Source organism: Anolis carolinensis, chromosome 2 (assembly GCF_035594765.1).
Source record: "Anolis carolinensis isolate JA03-04 chromosome 2, rAnoCar3.1.pri, whole genome shotgun sequence".
Taxonomy (NCBI): domain Eukaryota; kingdom Metazoa; phylum Chordata; class Lepidosauria; order Squamata; family Dactyloidae; genus Anolis; species Anolis carolinensis.
The window spans coordinates 196,286,442-196,311,555 of NC_085842.1; the positions used below are offsets into that span (position 1 = coordinate 196,286,442).

General features: G+C 43.5%; 1 protein-coding gene across 3 annotated transcripts; it reads right to left on the minus strand.

The window, feature by feature from the left end:
* Positions 1-347: 347 nt before the first annotated feature.
* Positions 348-22,646, minus strand: LOC103277635 (nuclear factor interleukin-3-regulated protein). 3 transcript variants are annotated; one of them, XM_062974145.1, is made up of 2 exons: positions 22,434-22,646; positions 348-2,730 (listed from the first exon to the last, which is right to left on the minus strand). In XM_062974145.1, the coding sequence occupies exon 2, from the start codon at positions 2,229-2,231 to the stop codon at positions 885-887; it is 1,347 nt and encodes a 448-aa protein (XP_062830215.1). In that variant the 5' UTR covers positions 2,232-2,730; positions 22,434-22,646; the 3' UTR covers positions 348-884. The 3 variants fall into 3 exon arrangements, with proteins under 3 accessions (XP_062830215.1, XP_008101306.2, XP_008101305.2); XM_008103099.3 differs by lacking the exon at positions 22,434-22,646 and adding an exon at positions 3,450-4,451; XM_008103098.3 differs by lacking the exon at positions 22,434-22,646 and adding an exon at positions 3,384-4,451.
* Between the last annotated feature and the right edge of the window lie 2,468 nt (positions 22,647-25,114).

Below are 25,114 nucleotides of genomic sequence, written 5' to 3' on the forward strand. Positions count from 1 at the left end.
GGATGGGATTTCTGGGCGTTGCAGGCCAAAACACCTGGGGACCCACAGGTTGAGAACCACTGCTATAGATCAGTAGGCACCTTGAAGATACAAACATTATCCAGCATTTTCGCTTATCAGACATTCTGTCAACCGGTTTATGTTGGATAAGTGAGACTCTACTGTATTTTGTTGTTATAATTAAGCTACACTGCACCACCTTGCACGATATACAATTATTTTAATGAACCTGTCCTTTACTGCTTCAGTTTGCCTTGGAAAGAGAAGAAAGAGAGGAGGTACTGCCCCCAATGCAACCCTTTGTATCAATCTTTCCAGACTCAAACAAAATTGTGTAAACGCTTAGCTTTGTTAAAGAATTTTTGTACATTTATTTCAGTATTCAAAAACACAAATATCTCTGTCATACCAAACAGTCCAAGACAGAGAAAAACAATATAGTCCATCAGCAACCCACCAGCTACCCACTTGGGCTTTTTGCAGATCCTCAGCGCCAGCAAGGTTTGGAGCAGATGCTCACTTCTCAGAGTTCTTTGCTGGTCATGACTCCCAAACTAGCTCTTGCAACGATGGACTGGGCTCCATGAGAGAGACCCAGTCTATGTTATTGAATCCCAGAGCCCAGGGATCCTGCCATTTTCTCGAACTCAGTAGTTCCACAGTCTGTCTTTTCATGAGCTCAACCAACCAACCAATGATCCCTTCCCACTCTGTGGTTCCCTATTCTCTTCTATTCCAGAAGTGCTGGAGCTTGGAGAGAACAAGGTCCTCTCCTCTCTCCAAATCCGGGCCTGGTCTCATCATGGAGAGTTTCTGTCTTATACAAATACCCCTGGTCAGTTTTAAGAAACAAAAAAACCCTGTAAATCCTTTCCCACCCCAAATCAAGTAGGCCTTGGGTCATCATCATGACAGCCATCCTCCCACCTGCTGATGCGGTCATTGTCCAAGTGGAGCCCTGAGGTGCGACACAGAAGTCTTTCCAGAGTTCCGGCTGAGGACGGAGACTGATCGTTGAGGAGCAACGCTTGCCGCACCAGAACAGACATTTCCTCATGCCGGTCGCTGTCCCATTCAGGTGCCATGGGGCCCTCCGGGCAGCAGTCAGTCGGTGTGGTGCTGGGAGCGGGGCAGGGCTCTTGGACACCACTGCTGTGGGCCCTACACTTGAGTCGAAGCTTATGAGGCAGTGCCGCCGTCTTCACATCTGGATGAGCCTCCAAGGGCACCGGGAAAGATGTCGGCGAACACGCCCAACTGGGCTCCTCCCCACTCTCCTCACTGGTGTAGCCCTCATAGAGAGACCGGGGATCCTGGGCTTTCCTCATGTGCTCCGTCTGGGTAAGCTCTCCTTCCACATAATCAGTGGGCGCACCATACCTCTGGGACTTTGAGCAATACCCAGGGTGGGCTGGTGCCTCTTCCTGTTGGTAATGAGCCTTGGGCTCTGGACAGGGGCTTCTGGCTGGTTCAACAACACAGCTCTCTGCTTCCTCCTCCTGTTCGGGAAACAAAGGCCGAGGTGGTGCTACTGCAGTGAAGCCATTGGCACTGAAGAGGATGACCCCCCGAGGAACTGGACCCTTGGCCTCCAAGTGACTGTGCGGCAAGGGAGCCTCCCCATAAGCTCGGCTAATGGCTTGTGCCTCACCAAGCGTCTGAGGGACTGGGCTGCCTCGGGACGAGCCATCCGACATGTCCGATAAGGAACCCCGGGGTGAATACTTGGCGACTGACACGCTGCCACTGTCCCGACTTGACTGCTCAGTTTCGGAAGAGTCTTCTGAGTGATGGGCCCGGGAGAGGGAGCTGGAGTAGTCACTGCTCTCATTGCTCTCATATAAGTGTGCCGTGGCGTTGGTACTGGCCGTGCTCAGCTGCTGGCTCTTCTCCATAAAAGCTGCTGTGCTGATGAGCCCAAAGCGGAGCTTAAGTTGTAGGAGCTCTGTTTTGAGGCGCACATTCTCCTCATTGAGCGCCAGCACCCTGTTCTCCAGCACCAGATCATTAAAACGCCGCTTCTCTCGGGAGCGCTTGGCGGCCTCGTTGTTCTTTCGCCGCTTCTCCCAATAGCAGGCATCCTTCTTCTCATCAGAGATGAACTCTCGTTTTCGCCGGCAGTTCGCGTTGGGCTTGCCCTTCAGAGTCCGGGCTCGCTGGATCATGCCATCCTGATGGAATCCAGGGAAATTCCCTGCCACACACAACGTCGATGAGCTGAGATTCTCCATCACTATTGCTGGGTGGTGACAGAGTGCACAGGAACAACGTCCCTTCAGTTTCAAAGAAGTTTTGCTCAAGTTTTAACCTCAAGTTGCAGACACTACTGGAACAAATGTTTCTTTCCAACACTGCACACAAAGCAGTGATCAAACGGTATTGCTACAGGAACTACTCCCAGTACAGACTTGAACTGTCCTCTGGTTGTAGCAGTCAAATGGGCTCCGAACTCCTAATAGTATGAAAGGTACTGTCCAGAACAAGCAGAGCATCTTCTAGGAAGCCCAAAAGAACTGGAGTTTCTTCTGATTCCTTACTTCAGTCTGAGGCTCCAGTGATTTATGATTCTGCTCGTCCCTTCTCAGTGTCCAAGGGTATTCAGTTTCCAGCAAACCTCAAAGAATTTGTAGTTGAAAGCGGGGACGCGATGTTCCTAGGTGGCAGGTGCCTTGGTAAGTGAAGGGAGCGAGTGGCAACCACCGTATTAGGCCCAGAAGGCATCAGAAATCCCTAAGGAGGAAGGACACAAAAAGAGGGTGTTACTTATCTGCCCAGTGCAGTCATACACCCCAGGCTCAGTTTACATAACCCAGCAGGTTCAGACAGCGTTGCCACAGCCCATGTTATACGTGGACCACACCCCACATACCAGTTCCCTTTTCAAAGAGGTGCGTGGCTGCATACAGTAGGTGAGGTAACCACCCCCTGCCCCACATAAGTCAACACTACTTATGAATGTTGCCTGTCTTCAACACATCCTGAACTCATCGTAATCAAAACATACTAACATGACCCAGTTTTATGTTATGCAGATACACAATACTCCACATTATGATTATACAAGGGTTCCATTATATAAAAAACTGGAGCACACCACACAAAGAAAAGAAGGTTACATACAAACTTTTGTAGGGCACAGGGTTGGCGCTAGAGCACGCCTAACTAAACACAATATACTGTAAGACATATAGAAACCACACTTCCCCCCTCTAACAAAAGAGGACTCCAGCCCCTTTTCTCCCCATACATCTTCAAGTATATGTTTCAGTGCCCCTTTTTCCCATTTAAAAAGTCCACAGACAGAAGGATGCTCCACTTCTTCAAATTCACTTCCAATTTACCCACAAACGCATACAGATAAACACAAGCTTACTATAACATACTTCTCAAACCGGGATGGCTCCTTCTTCTCTCCCACGAACAACTAATCCCTTTTCTTGTTCTCTCACCCAAATTCACTCAGGCTGTAGGACTTTGTTGTGTGGAGGCAGGGATGGTGGCGGTCACAGCGCTGCGATGCCCAAAGCCAGGCTGGAAACCTCAACCTTGAAACCCACAGATTCAAAGAACGGGCAAGTCCTCCTGGCCTCGTTTTTGACTACTGAGGAATAAGGCCACTGAGCAAGGAAGCTTGCATAAGGAAAGCAAGCCCAACCCCTCCTCCGTGCCACTGTGACACATACATAGGAATGCTGACGCTCTCCGCGCCCGAGAAAGCAGGGCCATGTGTACAAAGTAGCACGCTCTCCCCTTGATGGTGTTACGCTCCCCCCCCTTCTTTTCCCTTCACATGTGATCTACGAGCATCCATTGGGCGCAAGCAGCAGGAATATAGGTCAGTAAACACTGAATATTTATCAAGCCAGGCAGTCAAAACAGGTCTGATGATTACAGATTGCACAACAGCTCCAGAAAAAAAGAGAGAAAGAATGAGAGGGCGGGCACGCCGCCAGCAACCTACTGGCCTATAAACTGTTTCTGCACAAAGAAACAATAGGAGCAGGGAAGGCATTGCATAGAACTGTCAAGGAAAGAGGCTGCAAACAAACCGGGGCCATCATCCAGACTCTTTTCTTGGTGGCCAGGATGTGGGTCGTCCATTTGCCCACAACTGAAAGAGAGGCAGAGCATTCCCAGACGCCACGGATGGGAATTTGCTCATTCAGTTGTCACTAAAAGCAGAAACCTTTCCCTTCCCAAATAATTTCAAGGCTGAAAGACACAAGCACACCATCACTTGGGAAGTCTGGAGTAAATATACATCTATTGTATATTTTTAAACACACACATCTTTTTTATTTGTGCTTTTCCTGCAAATCCCATGTAGTCTCTTTCAACTCTATGATTCTGTGTGTTGTTGAAGGCTTTCATGGCCAGATTAACTGGGTTGCTGTGAATTTTAAAGGCTGTATGGCCATATTCCTAGAAGCATTCTCTCCTAACATTTCACCCACATCTATGGAAGGCATCCTCAGAGGTTGTGGTGTAATAATAATAGTAATAATAATAATAATAATAATAATAATAATAATAATAATAATAATACTTTCTTTTTGTACCCCGCCTCCATCTTCCCAGCACAATCAATTCTGAGGAATTGACAATCAGGGCCAGCCAACACCTCCCAACAAAAGATTCCTCCAGTCAGTAAGCAGCCAGACTTTGAAGCTGTAAGACCATTCAATGCTAATCAAGCTGGCCAACTGCAACATTCACACTTGCCTCCAACAGACAAAGAGTTTTTCCCCCCACCCTGGACCTTCCACAGATATAGAAACCCCACTTGCCTAGTTTCCAATATACCTCACAAACTCTGAGAATGCCTGCCATAGATGTGGGCAAAATGTCAGGAGAGAATGCTTCTGGAAAATGGCCCTACAGCCTGGAAAACTCACAGCAGCTTTATGATTTGGATTTATCAACCAAAATAGCAGTGTTGCGACTACTAAACCACAGAGAGGAAATGTCAACAAGGTAGATCGTATTTTATGTCTAAAATATAGCTTTTTAAAATTGTCAATAATCTAATAAGCGAATATCTTTCCCCACTCTAAAAGAGGTAAACTGTTAAATGAAGGTGGCAACATAGTCCAAACTCACAAAGCTACTGGATTATGGAGTTATGCAACTGGCCACCAAGGTTTGCAATCCCCAGAAGACAGAACTACCAGGAAAAAATAGAAGCCAGAAGGCAGCATAGACTGATGCAAGAAGAGACCCCTTCCAATTTGCAACAGGAAAAAGTAACTATATATGGGTTGAGTATCATTTATTCAAAATGGTTGGACCAGATGTAAGGTTTTTTTATATGTTAGAACATATGTGAAATGGTGGGAATCAGAGAGTAGTGCTTAGTGTAAGGGATATTTCTATTTCTGCTCATCTCAATTTCTAAGCTGAAGAACTGGTATTGTCTGTAGATGCCTCCAGGGTCATGTGGCCAGCATGACTGCATGAAGCGCCATTACCCTTCTGCCGGAGCGGTACCTATTGATCTACTCACATTTGCATGTTTTCAAACTGCTAGGTTGGCAGAAGATGGGGCTAACAGCAGGAGCTCACCCCGCTCCCTGGATTCAAACCGCCAACCTTTTGGTCAGCAAGTTCAGCAGCTCAGCGGTTTAATCCGCTGCGCCATCAGGGGCTCAAGATCATGTACATACAGTAGAGTCTCATCCAACATTCTGGATTATCCAACGCATTTTTGTAGTCAATGTTTTCAATACATGATATTTTGGTGCTAAATTCGTAAATACAGTAATTACTACATAGCATTACTACGTATTGAACTACTTTTTCTGTCAAATTTGTTGTATAACATGACGTTTTGGTGCTTAATTTGTAAAATCATAACCTAATTTGATGTTTAATAGGCTTTTCCTTAATCCCTCCTTATTATCTAACATATTCGCTTATCCAACATTCTGCCGGCCCGTTTATGTTGGATAAGTGAGACTCTACTGTATATGCAAATAAGGGCAAAATTAGAAAAAAAATCCAAAATATTTGGTCCAAAGCTAATGGGGATCAAGCTGCGCTTACAAAAGAAACAAGATGGAGTTCCTTGCGGAGCAGGGATTGGAACTGGGAACTTTCACATTCTGTTTGTAAAGCTTCCTTTAATCTTGACATTGCCTCTCCTTCCACACCAATCTTAGGGTTTTGCTGCTACGACAACTAAGAAGACTGTTGCTCTCTCCACCACATTTCTCCCTGAGCCACACATTTGGAAGGCAGAGCATCCTCCACCCAGTCCTTTCCATGCCTATTCTCTTTCATTCTGGGTCAAGGAAGAAAATAATTTTCCAGCTAAATAACCCAAATCCCCACCCAGATCTGCCTGTGGGGCCCAGCCTCGTGTCTTAGGGAGCACGTGGAGTCACTGGTGGGATGGGCTGGGTGAATGTATGTGTGCAAACCAGGATACTGCGAGTTTGGGCATGAAGAGCAACATGACCTACTTCCCAGTCTGCGTCATCACCCCGGGGCAGTAGGACTTACAGCATGTAAAGGAGGTCATATCCAAGGACTGGGGGGAAAAAAACCACACACACCTAGCCTTTGGGCTTAAGGGTGCACTTCAAAATTCTTCAATGCCATTCAGAAATGATATACTGTATTCACTCGAATACACTCACCTTTTTGGGCTAAATCGCCTTGTCAAAATTGGGGTACACATTAGATTTGTGCCATATAGTAATCTTAGTGTTGAGGCAAAGCAAAAGGAGAAGTTGCTTCAAAAGCTGCACCTGGAGCTCCTCTTTGAAGGATATCATCTCTAACTTAATAGTCACGGCTCACTGCTATGCAATCCTGGGATTTGTAGTTTGGTTTTTTTTTGTGTGTGTCAGGAGAGACTTGAGAAACTGCAAGTCGCTTCTGGTGTGAGAGAATTGGCTGTTTGCAAGGACATTACCCAGGGAATTCCCCGATGTTTGATGTTTTACTATCCTTGTGGGAGGCTTCTCTCATGGGGAGATGGAGCTGACAGAGGGAGCTCTTTCGGACTCTCCCCAGGTTGGATTCGAACTGGCTCTCACCGGGTTGGATTCGAACGGGTCAGCAACCCAACCTTCAAGTCAGCTGTACTGCCAGCACAAGGGCTTAACCCACTGCGCCACCAGTGTAGTTTGGTGAGGCACCAGCATTCTTTGGCAGAGAACCTCAAAACCTTGTCAAACTACAGCCCCCAGGATTAATTAATTAATTAATTAATTCATTCTACAACACTGGTTCTCAACCTGGAGTCCCCAGATGTTTTTGACCTACAACTCCCAGAAATCCCAGCCAATTTACAAAATTTCTGGGAGTTGAAGGCCAGAAACATCTGGGAACCCCAGCTTGAGAACCACTATTCTACAGCATAGATGCACCCCAAGGTTTTTTTTTCCCTATTGCTGGAAGCTTTAGTGCTTGAGCACTTTTATTTTGAAAGAAGGCATTCTAAATGCACAGCAACTGTAATGCATGCCAGTTTTGGCCAAATAACAAAGAACATACTTTCTGCTGTTGCAAGTTACATTCAGTAGCGAATACTTTTTTTGATTTCAGGGTTTTGAAAATTGAGGTTGCATCTGAGCACATAAGTAGGTAAAGGTAAAGGTTTTTCCCTGACGTTAAGTCCAGTCATGTCTGACTCTGGGGGTTGGTGCTCATCTCCATATCTAAGCCGAAGAGCCGGCACTGTCTGTAGACACCTCCTAGGTCATGTGGGCAGCATGACTGCATGGAGTGCCATTACCTTCCAGCAGAAGCGGTACCTATTGATCTACTCTCATTTTCATGTTTTCAAACTGCTAGGTTCTTGCATCAAAGAAAACTGGGTCTTCAAAAGTTTATAAGGTACGAACCCCATATCTATGGGGAATACATCCTGGAGCTTCACATGGACAAGCAAAACAGTGGGTAATAGTGAATCCTATTGAACAAACATCATCCAGTAGAAACATACCATGGAGTTGTGTTGGATGACCAAGAAAATGCATAGAGATTACACCTCTCTAAGCCAGTGGTTCTCAACCTGGGGTCCCCAGATGGTTTTGGCCTACAGCTCCCAGAAATCCCAGCCAGTTTACCAGCTGTTAGGATATCTGGGAGTTGGAGGCCAAAAACATCTGGGGATCCCAGTCTGAGAACCACTCCTCCAAGCATCGCTAGGTCCTCCAGTGCAGCACTATACTTAACTTCTGATGTAAGAATCTCAAGAACTGATTGGATAATTTAGAAAATGCCTAGAGAGGGCATATTTTGTCAGATGTGGGTAAAATAATCTGTGGGTACTTGTTCCATGAATGTGGAGACTATACTTTACTACAAATATGTTTTCTCCCAGTTTGTCTCAAAGATATTTCTTAGCTTTAGTTGGAAAGTGGAAACCCTTCTTGGAAACAAGATTGTTTTGTCTTCAGTCACCGAACTAGGTTTCCAACCATAGCTAGGAAACCTATTTCAGGGGTGGCCATGCAGAAGAATACAATGAAATATAAAATGAACAAATAAAGGTATCACTCAACAGTATCCAGGCAATAGTGGAATTGCTGTGTAGGGCAACCTCGTGCCACTTAATAGCAAGCCTACTTCCCTGACTTGCTCCTGGGCTGGAGGAGCTTCCTTGCTCTGCTGGTTCCTTTCTTTAACCCTATGACTTGCATCTTTCCAAAATGTAATCCCCTCCTCCCTGCTCCCTCCCTGCAGGGCTTCCCACACAACGGCTTAATGATGTAACATTATTACATGACAGCCTCTCTTGCTTTCCAAGCAAGAATGTTCTGTTCCTCCGCTCTCAAGGCTGGAATCGAGCCACCGTAATTTATCTTCCTCCTCCCCTTTTCCTCCCTGCACAAGGAAAATCTCTCTCCAGGCAACATGGCAAGGCTGCTGTTTTCCCTTGACACAGATACCCCCGAACAAGCAGCACAGCAGGCAGAAATCTAACTAGTGCAGGTTAAAAATACAGGGAGGGGGAGAAAACAGACCCTGTTGCACTTCTGTTTGTTAAAGGCCTAGAGCCTCTGTCAAGAAAAAAGGTGGCAAAAGACGGGGCCTATAACTATAAAACGGAGTGAATAGGAGGATTATTAATTGGAATATTCCTAAACAAATTAAGAGGGCAAAATGCCAAGATTCCGTAAGTTAAGGTAGTCTATGGTAGACTGGCTGTGAAAGAAACAGGAGCTCAGAAAAGTCACCATCTCCCTATCATAAGACATGGATGGAAAAGATCTCCACTGAGTAGCTTCAAGAGAGTCAAGCTGAATTTTTGCCTTAATCCTTTTCACGATAGGATACAATTGTTCGCATCACTCTGAGTTGCCAAAGGAAGATGGAGATAGAAATAGGTTGAATCAGCAAGTCTTTGTTAGGACTACATACCTAATTATATATCGCACAAACAGGAAATGTATTGTCTTCTAGACAGTGGTGACTGGTGTTTACTGTGTCAGTGGGGTGGCAAATCCATTCTAGGTTTCGCTAACCTTAAAGGAAGTCTTTGGGGTACTGAACCTATTGGAGACTGGGGTCCAGCACTTTGGAGAGCTCTTTTAAACTTGAATCAAAATCTGGAGTGGATTCACCACCTCACTGACATGGGATTCAACAGTTACTCTGCCTCCAGATGTTGTTGGACAGCAAATTCCAATGCTCTACACCAGAGTTTCTCAAACTGTGCTCCTACATATGATGATAATAAAAATAATAATCCTTTATTTGTAGCCTGCCCTATCTCCCCTTTGGACTCCAGCTCCCACAATGCCTAACAGCTGGTTAGGCTGGCAGTTGAAGTCCAAAACACCTGGAGGAGGACAGTTTGAGAAACACTTTGCAACACAATGCTCTTCAACAACACTTAAGAGACCGAAGGGATTGCTCCTTCAGCATTCCCACTCAGGAAGTAGACATCCATGGTAGTCGTATTGGAGAAAAAACAGAGTCTTGAGCCATCCTATAGATGAAAACATTTATCAGCCACCATGGAACTAAGGAACTTCCAAGTGGCTTCTAGTAAAGGAAACTGCTGAGTTACCAAACATAAGGAAGTTCTAATGTACTCCGCCTTGACATGTAAGGAGAGGTAGGCAATCAATCCATAAATATGGTGCAATGGCTTAAACCCTTGTGCTGGCTGGACTGCTGACCGAAAGGCTGACGGTTTGAATTTGGGAAGCAGGTTGAGCTCCTGTCTGTCAGTTCTAGCTTCCCATGCGGTGACATGAGAGAAGCCTCCCACAGGATGGTAAAACATCCAGGCATACCCTGGGCAATGTCCCTGCAGATGGCCAAGTCTCTCACACCAAGTCGCTCCTGACACATAAAAAAACAGAGATACTAATTTCTCATCACACCACATATGTTCATTGGTTTGGCTGAGTACCAGATGCTTTCCGTCTTGTGAATGGCCAGTGTTAATTGTTGTGGTCAGTACTTACTATATGAATGTGCATAGTATGTCATTACTGCCTCCAAAGCTTGTAAGTATATGTGAGATGAGAGACACTTATGAACTCACCATAATATTTCATACACTTCCATACAGTGGGTTGAACTACATGAAACTTGATAGAATACAAAATCCATCACTCTTTCAGCTGCTGTAAGATTTTTAAAAGTGGAAACTCAGCCAATATAGTAAAGCCTTGGCCATTCAGATCACAATTAAGCAACAATTGTAGCATATATCAAGGGTGGGAGTCATATAGCTTTCCAGGTACTGATAGACTGGAATTCCCAGCAACCCTGGCTGGCACAGCCAATGGAGTGGGATGCAGTGAACTGCCAATTCAGTTAGATCTGGTGGACCTCATGATTTGAACCCCTGCCATACACTTCAGTGCCCAATGGCACCATTCCACATCCTCTTCCATCAATGGCTCCAACCCATTTTCCAGCAAATAGTACAGCTAACATAGGCACAATAAAAACTAGATCCCTGTATTGGTCCTTATATGGGAACTTCAAATTTAAAGGGAACTTCAAATTTGGCCATATTCAATCATTCCATTTTGCAAAAAAAACAAGAAGTCCCCTGTTACTAGAATCTGCTTTTCATTCTACGTAATTCCCCATTGTTTCCCATGTCAGCAGAAGAAATCAGAAGTACACAAGCTTAGCTGAAGCACACAGAGATAACATGCAAATAAATTGGACTGCTGCTTTAAAAAAACAAATGTGAGGTTGGGTTATGTACAAGTTCTGTTTAAAAGAAGAAGAAGCTTGATCATATACTGCTATGATCATATAATGATTTATTTTTGCGGCTGTTTAACTGAAAAGGAAAAGACTGTCAACTGATCAAAAACATGACCTTGCCTGCTTCTTCACACAGAAGCAAAAACCATCCCCTGTGGAATACAGGCTTCTCATTGCTGTTTTCTGAGGCTCAAACAGCTGTTAAACACACCGAAACAAGGGCAAGCAGAATCAAGATGTGAACCTGGCAGGCATGCAGCACTTGGACCAGACTGGGTTGTACATTATTGCCTATCATTCAGATTTCACAACTATCCTTGCCACCATCCCTCCTTGTTTGTGTGTGAGAGAGTTCTTGGCCAGCAGAATACTTTCTCAACTGTGTAGAAAGGTTTGCTAAAGCAGCGATTGCACAACCTGGGGTGAGGCTACACATGTGGTAGCAAGAAAGCTGCTCCGTGCTGCACAATAGCACGTTCAAGTACAAACACACACACACAGAGAGAGAAGACTTTGTCCAGAATTTTCTTCCATTGCTACGGAACATACTGATCTCCCCAACAGCCTCCAAGGGAGCTCTTGGACACGTTTAGGATTCAGGGATTAGGATGTTTTGCACTGAAGCTGTTGAAATGACTCAGGGTGCCTGTAATTGTGTTTGGCTCTGCAAGCCAGCAGGCGCCTCCAATGCTGCTCAGCACACTGGGTGGCGGGGAGCATATGCGTAGAAGGCAGGGCAAGGAAGAATTACAACAAGGACTCTTTGCTCCTTCTGTGAAGTCTGGGAGCATGCTGCAGTGGTTTGACTGTTGAACTCTGGGAGTCATGGAGCCCCAGTTGCCCCTTCACCGCCTTAGTGGAAGGCAATCAAAAACATCCTCTGAGTCTGAATAATATTGTTGAGAAAGCCCTAGGATAGAGTTGGAGTTATTTTTAAATTGCACAGTAACAAAATAGAACTAAAAAACCTAAGTTTTGGTCAATTCTATTAGTGTGTTGTGAAGAAAATTCTTTATTACCTGCTTAGCTATGCAACCATTTCAACTACATAGCTAAATACAGGCAGCCCCAAGATACAAACAGTCAACTTACAAATGAGTTCTCATTAAGAATTACTCCTCGTTAAGAACAGGGCTGAGACAACAGAAAATAAGGGAAATCTATTCCTTAGAAGGGAAATTCTCTCCTGGAAGAGTTATCATGGGGAAAAGGGGTCCCCACTGAAGCTTTATCTGCAATCATTGTTTTCACAACAAACCAATTTTTTCAAAATCCAATGATCATACAGACAGAAAGTTAGAAAAAGGGGTACAGAGAGCAAAAAAACACCATAGGGGTATTCACCCTTTCCCCTGCTATTCAAAGCTTATATATACATATACATAAAAGGTAAAGGTTTTCCCCTGACGTTAAGTCCAGTCGTGACCGACTCTGGGGGTTGGTGCTCATCTCTATTTCTAAACCGAAGAGCCGGTGTTGTCCGTAGACACCTCCAAGGTCATGTGGTTGGCATGACTGCATGGAGCGCCGTTACCTTCCCGCCGGAGCGGTACCTATTGATCTACTCACATTTGCATGTTTTTGAACTGCTAGGTTGCAGGAGCTGGGGCTAACAGCGGGTGCTCATTCCGCTCCCGGGTTTTGAATCTGGGACCTTTCGGTCTGCAAGTACAGCACCTCAGCGCTTTAACACACTGCGCCACCACCAGGGGCCACATATACATACATATACATATCCTATATATATCTGGAGTTACACTTATAAATGTGCCCATTCCGACTTAAGATACAAATTCAGCTTCAGAACAAACCTACAGAACCTACCTTGCTCATAACTTGGGGAACTACCTGTACTGTCTCCCAGTCTGATCTCCCAATACTCACTTACCAGGTAGCAGCTGCTACAAGCAACAGGAGTCTGTTCCCTATCAAATGAGAACTAGCAGGCTGATTTTCCCATCCCTTCTTCCATGGGAAATCTCCAATGTGACAATCAAAAGCAGGATTCCTGTCATATTTCTCACTCACAGAGTGATACCCCTTTCATGAGAGGAAGGTGGGAACATCAGTGAGTTGCTCCCAACTGATAGGGGAAACGACCACTGTCACTGACAGTGGCCCTCACTCAGAATTCATAACTGAGGAATCACTGAACCTGATACTTGTGGAGTTACAACAGAAGGGTATAAGACATAGGTTCAAATTCTCTTCAGTCATGGTACTTCCTGGGTGACCCCCAAGCCTCCTACACAAAGTCCTTCCAAGCCCTTATGTCAATTTACCTATCTTTAGAGCCGTGATTCTCAACCTGTGGGTCCCCAGGTGTTTTGGACGACAACTCCCAAAAGTCCCAGCCAGTGTACCAGCTGTTAGGATTTCTGGAAGCTGAAGGCCAAAACATCTGGGGACCCACAGGTTGAGAACCACTGCTTTAGAGACTTAAAGTGTCTATAGCAGTGTTTCCCAACCATTAGGCCTCCAGGTGTTTTGGAATTCAGCTCCCACAGGTAAGCTGGCTAGGATTTCTGGAAGTCCAAAACACCTGGAGGCCCAAAGGTTGGGAACCACTTATCGATAGAACAGAGCATTCAAGCAATTACACAAGTGGTGGAATTATCTGCTTTTGTTTTTCCTTCATTTTGTTTTTACAGTATTTGTAATTTGCCAAACTCACAGGAAACCCAGCAAAAGAAAATCACAGTCAGGGAAAGAATTTTGCATTGGAATCAATAATTAGATCAACTACTATTCTAAGCACAGCATGTGAAATTTTGAGGCACCATGGACTCTCCTTGACTAAAAAAATATTTAAAATGTTTTCATGGAAATACTATTTCTAGGAGTGAAGGTGATGAACATCATCTTAGTTCACCTATTCCCTTAGCTTCAGGTAGAATTCTGCATAACTCCAAAGTCCATGTGCTTCATCTGAATAAAATCCTACATTATCCCACAGCTGAATAAAATCCCACATTATCTGCTTTGAACTGGAATATATGGCAGTGTGGACTCAGATAAGCCAGTTCAAAGCAGATATTGTGGGATTTTTCTGCATTGACATCCTGGGTTATATGGCTATGTGGAAGGGCCCTGGGACATGCCTTGATCTAAAACAAGAAGTGGAGCTAGGCAGAATTTTCTGTTGTTCAGATGTCATATCAACATCCAAGGACTTTATTAGTAGACTCGATTACACCAAACGTATGCAAATTAATTGAGTGTTATGCTTTAAATGCTTTCATCCACAGCACTCTGCATGTTTATTTTTAGTACAGAATGTGGGTTACCTTGGTGCAGGGTTTTAATTTTTGTGCAAGCTATATATAGTATGCCAGGGCTGGGGTAATTTTATCCCTTCTTATTTCTAAACAATAATTACGGAGAAGCCCATTGTTTTTAAAATTATAAAGCCAAATAAGCCTACGAGGAATCTCCCAGCGGCCATGGATTAACTAATCTTTGTTAAGCAATACACAAGAGCAAGGGCATGGATCATGTGACCCTTCAGATGTGGTTAGATATCTGGACGGCTTAGCCAACAGCCAGCGCAATCAATGCTGAGGAATTGACAATCAGGGCCAGCTAACACTCCCAACAAAGAATTCCCCTAGGCAGGAATCAGCCAGGCCTTGAAGCTGCAACGCTTTTCCATTCTAATCAAGGTGATTAATTGCAACATTCACATTTGCCTCCAACAGACAAGAGTTCTTTCTCCCACCCTGGACCTTCCACAGATAAATAAACCTCGCTTGCCTAGTTTTCAATATACCCCTGAGGATGCCTGCCATAGATGTGGGTGAAATGTCAGGAGAGAATGCTTCTGCAACATGGCCATACAGCCCGAAAAACATCAAAGGTAATAACCAGACCACTGATTGAAAGGCCCACTTCAAACTATAGGTGCATCTACATTCTTAAAACAGTTTGACACCACTTTAACTGCCACGGATGCATGCAACAGAACTGTAGGATCTGTAGTCTGGCAAGGCACCAGAGCTCTTTGGCCAAGGAGGGGAAAGATTTCGTGACACGATCGCTCCTACGATTCCATGGCAGTCAAAAGTGGTGTCCAACGGCACTGTTCCACTGTGTAGACACCACCTGGCAGGCTTCTGTGGCGGTGACAAATTGCACACAAACCTCAGCCCTTCATTTGTGATGTTCCGTAAATCAGATTATGATCAAACAACCGCAAAAACTTTTTTAAAAACATGCTCTGCCTTTCCCACAAACACACACCTCAGAGTTCCTGAAGTTCCCCAGAGTTTGCAGCCCGGAACAAATGCACAACACCGCCTTGCCTCCTCTCCCTGTAGAAAAGTAGGTCAGGCTGGAAGGCAGAGAAGTTGGGACCCTTGTGTACACGTTAAAGGGGGGCAGGGTGCAAGGGACACCCTAACCACGTAAAACACACCCTCCTTGTGACAGGTCCACAGTAAGGGACTGGTTTTTAATATAAAGGTTTATTTGCTGATGCAAGTTTGTGTGGCATTGAATTGTTGCCGATATAGATGTGAGCTGCTTTGAGTCCCCTTCAGGGTGAGAAGGGCGGAGTATAAATATGGCAAATAAATAAATAAGGGGGGTGCAAGTGGGCGGGTGGCTTGTTCCGGGGCACTAGAGCGTCCCCAGTTGGCTTCTGTGGCCCATCTAATGCAGGTTCATCATGCAGTTTAAGTGCATTGAACAACATTATATGACAGTCCATTTCCTGCACAAGCCCTCCAGGTGTTTGGGACTCTGACTCCCAGAAGCCCTAGCCAGCTGTTCCAATGGCCAGGAATTCTGGGAGTTGAAGTCCAAAACAACCTGGAAGACCACAAGTTGTGCAGGCCTCGGTAGACAAATATAATGCAGTTAAACAGATGGAGCCTCTGACACACAGCCAATGTTACCTGTGTGTGTGTACAGTATATATATAATATACTTGTATATTTATATTTTTACTTGGACTAGATGTATACTGTATGCTGCATTTATAGTATGTGTAAGGCCAACTGGCTGATCAATAAAAATCGCTATGAGTATATATACACAGTAGAGTCTCGTTTATCCAACCTTCTGTATTATCCAACACAGTCTGCCTTTTAGCAGTCAATCTTTTAGTAGTCAATGTTTTCAATACAAAGGGTTGCATTGGGGGCAGTGTGTGTGTGTGTGTACACACATATATATATATGCATTGGGGGTATGTGTATATATATATACAGTAGAGTCTCACTTATCCAACGTAAACGGGCTGGCAGAACATTAGATAAGTGAATATGTTGGATAATAAGGAGAGATTAAGGAAAAGCCTATTAAACATCAAATTAGGTTATGATTTTACAAATCAAGCACCAAAACATCATGTTAGACAACAAATTTGACAGAAAAAGTAGTTCAATACGTAGTAATGCTATGTAGTAATTACTGTATTTACGAATTTAGCACCAAAATATCATGATGTATTGAAAATATTAACTACAAAAATGCATTGGATAATCCAGAACGTTGGATAAGCGAGTGTTGGATAAGTGAGACTCTACGGTATATGCACACACATGCATACAGTAGAGTCTCATTTATCCAAGATAAACGGGCCAGCAGAACCTTGGATAAGCGAATATCTTGGATAATAAGGAGGGATGAAGGAAAAGCCTGTTAAACATCAAATTAGGTTATGATTTTACAAATTAAGCACCAAAACATCATGTTACACAACAAATTTGACAGGAAAAGTAGTTCAATACGCAGTAATGTTATGTTGTAATGTATTTACAAATTTAGCACCAAAATATCATGATATATTGAAAACACTGACTACAAAAATGCATTGGATAGTCCAGAACCTTGGATAAGCAAGTCTTGGATAAGTGAGACTCTACTGTATATATATTCTTCTTTCTAATATTTGTCCCATGGATTCTTAGACGATGTATACATATATATGTATGTGTGTGTGAGAGAGAGTGTATAAATACACAGTGGATCCTTAGTATCCACTGGGGTCCCTGTCGATACCCAAATCTGTGAATGTTCAAATACAATGATATATAATGGTGTAGAAAAATGTCCCTTATTTTATAATCAAGCTTAAATTTCCAAGCCAGGGATGGGAAAACTCCTAGTTGCAGAATCATTGGATATGGTGGGACGATGGTATATACCAGGCATGGTATACCAGGCATGGGCAAACCTAGGCCTTCCAGGTGTTTTGGACTCCAACTCCCACAATTCCTAACAGCTATTAGGAATTGTGGGAGTTGAAGTCCAAAGCACCAGGAGGGCTGAAGTTTGCCCATGCCTGGTATATACAGTAGAGTCTCACTTATCCAATGTAAACGGGCCGGCAGAACGTTGGATAAGCGAGTATCTTGGATAATAAGGAAGGATTAAGGAAAAGCCTATTAAACATCAAATTAGGTTATGATTTTACAAATTAAGCACCAAAACATTATGTTATACAACAAATTTGACATAAAAAGTAGTTCAATATGCAGTAATGCTATGTAGTAATTACTGTATTTACGAATTTAGCACCAAAATATCATGATGTATTGAAAACATTGACTACAAAAATGCGTTGGATAATCCAGAATGTTGGATAAGCGAGTGTTGGATAAGTGAGACTCTACTGTACCATCATCCCTCTGTATCCACTGATTTTGGGTGTGTGAGTGTTGTTTCACTATCTACTGTATTTAATTGATTCCGAGGCAGCATTGATTGTAACAGGTACGCTCATTTCAGTGCCACCAAGAGAAAAAAGAGCTTTGTTTACATATATATGTGTGTATGTGATAAAGCATCCTCAATTCTAAGGGCCCTTCCACACAGCCATATAACCCAGAAGATCAAGGAAGAACATCCCATAATAAATGCTTTGAACTGGGTTTGATCTGAGTCCACACTGCCATATATATAAAAGATGAGTGATGGCATCACAGCGACCAACAAAACAACAAAACTACAGGCCCCCCAACCTCGAAATTTGACAACACAACCCATCATCCACGCCTCTAGAAGAAAAAAAGAAAAGTAAAGTAAAGTCCTAATTAGAGGGAAAAGGAATAATTGTTTTTATCCCATTGCTGCCAGTTAATCTCTGCCCACTTGGTCTCCTAGCAACCCACTCAGCCCAGGGGACAGGCTGAGTTATGCCTCACTTAGGCCTCTTCCACAGATTATCTAATTTGCACTGGATTATATGGCAGTGTAGACTCAAGGCCCTTCCACACAGCTATATAACCCATTTATAATGGACTTCATGTCAGGGGAAAACCTTTACCCTTTACCTTAACTACCACCAATTCCTCAATACTTTATTTCCCATACCACCATACTTTGCCACAGCAACGTGTGGCCGGGCACAGTTAGAGTATATATATATATCCCAGTTCAAAGTAGATAATGTGAGATTTTACTCAGCTGTGTGGAAGGGGCCTGAGTCCACACTGCCATATATATATCCCAGTTCAAAGTAGATAGTGTGGGATTTTACTCAGCTGTGTGGAAGGGGCCAGAGTCCACATTGCCATATATATATATTCCAGTTCAAAGCAGATAGTGGTGGGTTTTTATTCAGCTGTGTGGAAGGGGTCTGAGTCCACACTGCCATATATATCTATATATATAAAAGAGTGATGGCATCACGGCAATTCACAAAACAACAAAAGTACAGGCCCCCCAACCTCAAAATTTGACAACACAACCCATGATCCACGCCTCAAGGTTGATACAACAAAAAGAAAAATAAAGTCCTAATTAGAGGGAGAGCAATAATTTTTTTTATCCAATTGCTGCCAGTTTAGAGGGCTAATCTCTGCCCACTTGGTTGCCTAGCAACCAAGGGACAGCCAGGTTTCAGTTAGGGGACAGGCAGATTTAGGCCTCACTTAGACTTCTTCCACAGATTATCTAATTTGCACTGGATTATATGGCAGTGTAGACTCAAGGCCCTTCCACACAGCTATATAACCCATTTATAACCTTATATTATCTGCTTTGCACTGGATTATCTTGACTCCACATTACCATATAATCCACTTCAGTGTGCATTTTATACAGCTGTGAAGAAGGAGCCTCATATAATCCAGTTCTGAGCAGATAATATAAGATTAGAAATATACAGTAGAGTCTCACTTATCCAACGTAAACAGGCTGGCAGGATAAGTGAATATGTTGGATAATAAGAAGGGATTCAGGAAAAGCCAATTAAACATCAAATTAGGTAATCGTTATACAAATTAAGCACCAAAACATATTATACAACAAATTTGACAGAAAAAGTAGTTCCATGCGCAGTAATGCTATGTAGTATTTACAGTAGAGTCTCACTTATCCAACACTCGCTTATCCAACGTTCTGGATTATCCAACGCATTTTTGTAGTCAATGCTTTCAATATATTGTGATATTTTGGTGCTAAATTCATAAATACAGTAATTACTATATAGCATTACTGTGTATTGAACTACTTTTTCTGACAAATTTGTTGTCTAACATGATGTTTTGGTGCTTAATTTGTAAAATCATAACTTAATTTGATGTGTAATAGGCTTTTCCTTAATCCCTCCTTATTATCCAACATATTCGCTTATCCAACGTTCTGCCGGCCCGTTTATGTTGGATTAGTGAGACTCTACTGTACTGTATTTACAAATTTACCACTAAAATATCACAATGAATTTAAAACACTGACTACAAAAACATTGATTATGAAAAGGCAGACTGCGTTGGATAATCCAGAACATTGTATAAGCGAATGTTGGATAAGTGAGATTCTTCTTTAATATGAAATAATTACTGGCATAGAATAATGCAGAACAATATAATCTCTAAAACCAGGACAGTAAATAAACAGGGGAATTCCACACAGGAAACAATCAGGGCCAGCTAACACCTCCCAACAAAGTATTCCCATCATCAAAGTCTGGCAAATCCTGTTTTCTCAGGGCCACAGACAGTAGAAGCACATAAAATATCGCAAACAACACCACTCTGAAAACAAGGGAATTCCAAACAGGAAAGAATCAGGGCCAGCTAACACCTCCCAACAAAGTATTCCCATCATCAAAGTCTGGAAAATCCTCTGTTTTCTCAGGGTCACAGACAGTAGAAGCACATAAAATATCGCAAACAACACCACTCTAAAAACAAGGGAATTCCATACAGGAAACAATCGGGGCCAGCTAACACCTCCCAACAAAGTATTCCCATCATCAAAGTCTGGAAAATCCTCTGTTTTCTCAGGGCCACAGAAAGTAGAAGCACATAAAATATCGCAAAGAACACCACTCTGAAAACAAGGGAATTCCAGACAGGAAACAATCAGGGCCAGCTAACACCTCCCAACAAAAAATTCACTCAGGGAGGAAACAGCCAGGCTTTAAAGCTGCAAGGCCATTACATCCTAATCATTTTTCCTAATTGCAGCATTCATACTTGCCTCCAACAAACAAACAAAACCAATCAGAAATATTGTATATTCACAATCTTTAGGAAATAATATCCCCTGATGGCGCAGCGTGTTAAAGCGCTGAGCTGCTGAACTTCTGGACCGAAAGGCCACAGGTTTGAATTGGGGGAGCGGAGAGAGCCCCCACTGTTAGCCCCAGCTTCTGCCAACCCAGAAGTTCGAAAACATGCAAATGTGAGTGCATCAATAGGTACTGCTCCGGCGGGAAGGTAACGCCGCTCCATGTAGTCATCCCACATGAGCTTGGAGGAGTCTACGGACAACGCCGGCTCTTCGGCTTAGAAATGGAGATGAGCACCAACCTCCAGAGTCAGACACGACTGGACTTAATGTCTGGGGAAAACCTTTACCCTTTACCTTAACTACCACCAATTCCTCAATACAGTAGAGTCTCACTTATCCAACATAAACGGGCCAGCAGAATGTTGGATAAGCGAATATGTTGGATAATAAGGAGGCATTAAGGAAAAGCCTATTAAACATCAAATTAGGTTATGATTTTACAAATGAAGCACCGAAACATCATGTTAGACAACAAATTTAGCAGAAAAAGTAGTTCAATACACAGTAATGCTATGTAGTAATTAGTGTATTTATGAATTTAGCACCAAAATATCACGATGTATTGAGAACATTGACTACAAAAATGCGTTGGATAATCCAGAACGTTGGATAAGCGAGTGTTGGATAAGTGAGACTCTACTGTACTTTATTTCCCATACCACCAGACTTCGCCACAGCAACGCGTGGCCGGGCACAGCTAGTGTGTGTGTGTGTGTGTATGTGTGTGTGTATATATCTATATATATAAAAGAGTGATGGCATCACGGCAGCGGACAAAACAACAAAAGTAAACACCCCACAACCTCGAAAATTGACAGCACAGCCCCTCATCCACGCCTCTAGGTTGATACAACAAAAAGAAAAGAAAAATAAAGTCCTAATTAGAGGGAGAGGAATAATTGTTTTTATCCAATTGCTGCCAGTTAGAAGGCTAAGCTCTGTTCACTTGGTCCCCTAGCAACCCACTCAACCCAGGGGACCCTTTACCTTAACTACCACCAATTCCTCAATACTTTATTTCCCATACCACCAGACTTTGCCACAGCAACGCGTGGCCGGGCACAGCTAGTATATATATATACACACACACACACATATATATATATATCCCGGTTCAAAGCAGATAGTGTGGGATTTCATTCAGTTGTGTAAGGGGCCTCAGTCTACAATGCAATATATTCCAGTTCAAAGCAGATAGTGTGGGTTTTTATTCAGCTGTGTGGCAGGGGCTTGAGTCCACACTGCCATATTTATATCCCAGTTCAAAGCAGATAATGTGGGATTTCATTCAGTTGTGTAAGGGGCCTCAGTCTACACTGGAATATATTCCAGTTCAAAGCAGATAATGTGGGATTCTATTCAGCTATGTGGAAGGGGCCTAAGACACATCTTGTTTATATTGGGAGGGGGTTCGCTTTAGAATGGGAATAAATACAGGCTGTCCAAAAAAACCCAAAAAAAACCAAAAAGGTTTTGGAAGGAAGGCGCCTGGCAGTGGCCACATGCTCTTGGCGCACGCCTCGCCCCCTTTTCCACCCAAACAAAGCGCACGAAGGCAGGGAGGGAAGGAAGGAGAGTAAGGAGGAGGGATCCCACGCGAAAGGGGGAAACAAACACGGGCCCCACGACAGGCGCGGCTTTCAATCGCCCTCCTCCCCAGCGACAGGGATCTCCAAAGCTCATCCAGGGGAAGGAGAAGGAGCTTTCCCACCCCGAACGCGTACCTCGCTTCTGTGCCGCCCTCGATCCCAATTCTCCCGCTGCTGCTTCCTCCTCCTCCTCCTCCTCCTCCTCCTTTTGCTCAGCCTCGCAGCTCCTCCACTGCCGCCGCCGCCGCCCTACTTCCTTCGCCGGCGAATGTGTGTTAGTAGGTCAGCCGGTTGCATAAGCGCTCCTGGAGTCGCCGCCGCCGCACAAAACAACACGAGGGGAGGGGGAAGGAGCGGGAGGGGAGGGGCTGGAGGAGGAGGAGGAGGAAAGGCCGGAGTGGGAGAAAGGCTCGCCTCCAAAACATGCCCCCCTCCCTCCATTTATGCTTCCCCTTCTCTCCTTGAACCCCAGATCTCCAGTCATCCCTGCGGAGAGGCACTCTGCACATGCCTAGGGGCACTTCTCAGGACTGCTGTGCTGTTTATAAAGTCTGGTCCAGGGCCCATCGAAGCCATTTATCCGGCCCCCATGGCACAAGGGCAGAAGGGGGTTGGGCTAAATGACCCAAGGGGCCTCTTACAACCATTATTATTGTTATTGTTATTATTATTATTATTATTAACATTGAGGCTGGCTGGACATCTGTCAGGGGCAATACTAATGACTTTTGGTGCACAAAGGCAGAAGGGGATTGAACTAAATGGCCCAAGGGGTCTCTTCCAACCCACTTTATTGTTGTTGTTGTTGTTGTTGTTGTTATTAACATTGAGGCTGGGTGGCCATCTGTCAGGGATGCTTTGCTTGTGCTTTTGGTGCACAAAGGCAGAAGGGGATTGGACTAAATGGCCCAAGGGGTCTCTTCCAACCCACTTTATTGTTGTTGTTGTTGTTATTAACATTGAGGCTGGGTGGCCATCTGTCAGGGATGCTTTGCTTGTGCTTTTGGTGCACAAAGGCAGAAGGGGATTGGACTAAATGGCCCAAGGGGATTCTTCCAACCCTCTTTATTATTATTATTATTACAGTAGAGCAGGGGTCCTCAAACTTTTTAAGCCAAGGGCCGGTCCACAATCCTTCAGACTGTTGAGGGGCCGGATTATCATTTGAAAAAAATACAAACAAATTCTGATGCACACTGCATATGTCTTATTTGTAGTGCAAAAACAACAACAACAACAATGAAAGAACAATACAATATTTAAAAATAAAAACAATTTTAACCAACATACATTTATCAGGATTTCAATGGGAAGTGTGCTCCTGCTTTTGGCCAATGAGATAGTCAGGTTAATTAGGGTTGTTGTTGTTGTGTGCCTTCAAGTCATTTCAGACTTTGGGCGAGCCTAAGTCTAAAATGTATTTGTTTGTTTATTTATTTATTATTTACTGCATTTATTTACTACATTTGTATCACACCCTTCTCACCCCAAAGGGGACTCAGAGTGGCTTACAAATTATATGTACATACAATATATTATATTATTAGCGTAGCACAATATTAGCATTATATATTACTACTAGCTGTGCCCGGCCACGCGTTGCTGTGGCGAAGTCTGGTGGTATGGGAAATAAAGTATTGAGGAATTGGTGGTAGTTAAGGTAAAGGGTAAACGTTTTCCCCTGACGTTAAGTGCAGTCATGTCTGATTCTGGGGGTTGGTGCTCATCTCCATTTCTAAGCCGAAGAGCCGTCGTTGTCCGTAGACTCCTCCAAGGTCATGTGGGATGACTGCATGGAGCAGCGTTACCTTCCCACCGGAGCAGTACCTATTGATGCACTCACATTTACATGTTTTTGAACTTCTGGGTTGGCAGAAGCTGGGGCTAACAGTGGGGGCTCTGTCAGTTCCCCCATTTCAAACCTGTGGCCTTTTGGTCCAGAAGTTCAGCAGCTCAGCGCTTTAACACACTGTGCCATCAGGGGACATTATTTCCTAAAGGTTGTGAATATACAATATTTCTGATTTTTTTTTTGTCTGTTGGAGGCAAGTATGAATGCTGCAATTAGGAAAAATGATTAGGATGTAATGGCCTTGCAGATTTAAAGCCTAGCTGTTTCCTCCCTGAGTGATTTTTTTGTTGAGAGGTGTTAGCTGGCCCTGATTGTTTCCTGTCTGGAATTACCTTGTTTTCAGAGTGGTGTTGTTTGCGATATTTTATGTGCTTCTACTGTCTGTGGCCCTGAGAAAACAGAGGATTGGCCAGACTTTGATGATGGGAATCCTTTGTTGGGAGGTGTTAGCTGGCCCTGATTGTTTTCTGTGTGGAATTCCCCTATTTTCAGAGTGTTGTTCTTTATTTAGTGTTCTGATTTTAGAGATTGTATTGTTCTGTTTTATTATACCACATTAATTTTTATATATTCTGATTTTAGTGTTTTTGAATACTTGGAGCCAGATTGTATTCATTTTCACGGTTGACCGCAACACAACAATAATAATAATAATAATAATAATAATAATAATAATAATAATAATAATAGTAAGGATAGTAATGATAGTAATAATAATGACTTTGGTAATACATAGTGCTTCACTGCCTTCTCAGCTTCCTTTCTGGAAGAATCCTTTCTTGGGAGGTGTTAGCTGGCCCTGATTGTTTCCTTTGTGGAATTTCCAATTTCCTTGCTTTATTTACTTTCTTTATTTCTTTATTTCTTTATTACTGTCCTGGTTTTAGAGATTATATTGTTCTGCATTATTCTATCCTAGAAATTATTTCATATCAAAGTAGAATCTCACTTATCCAACATTCGA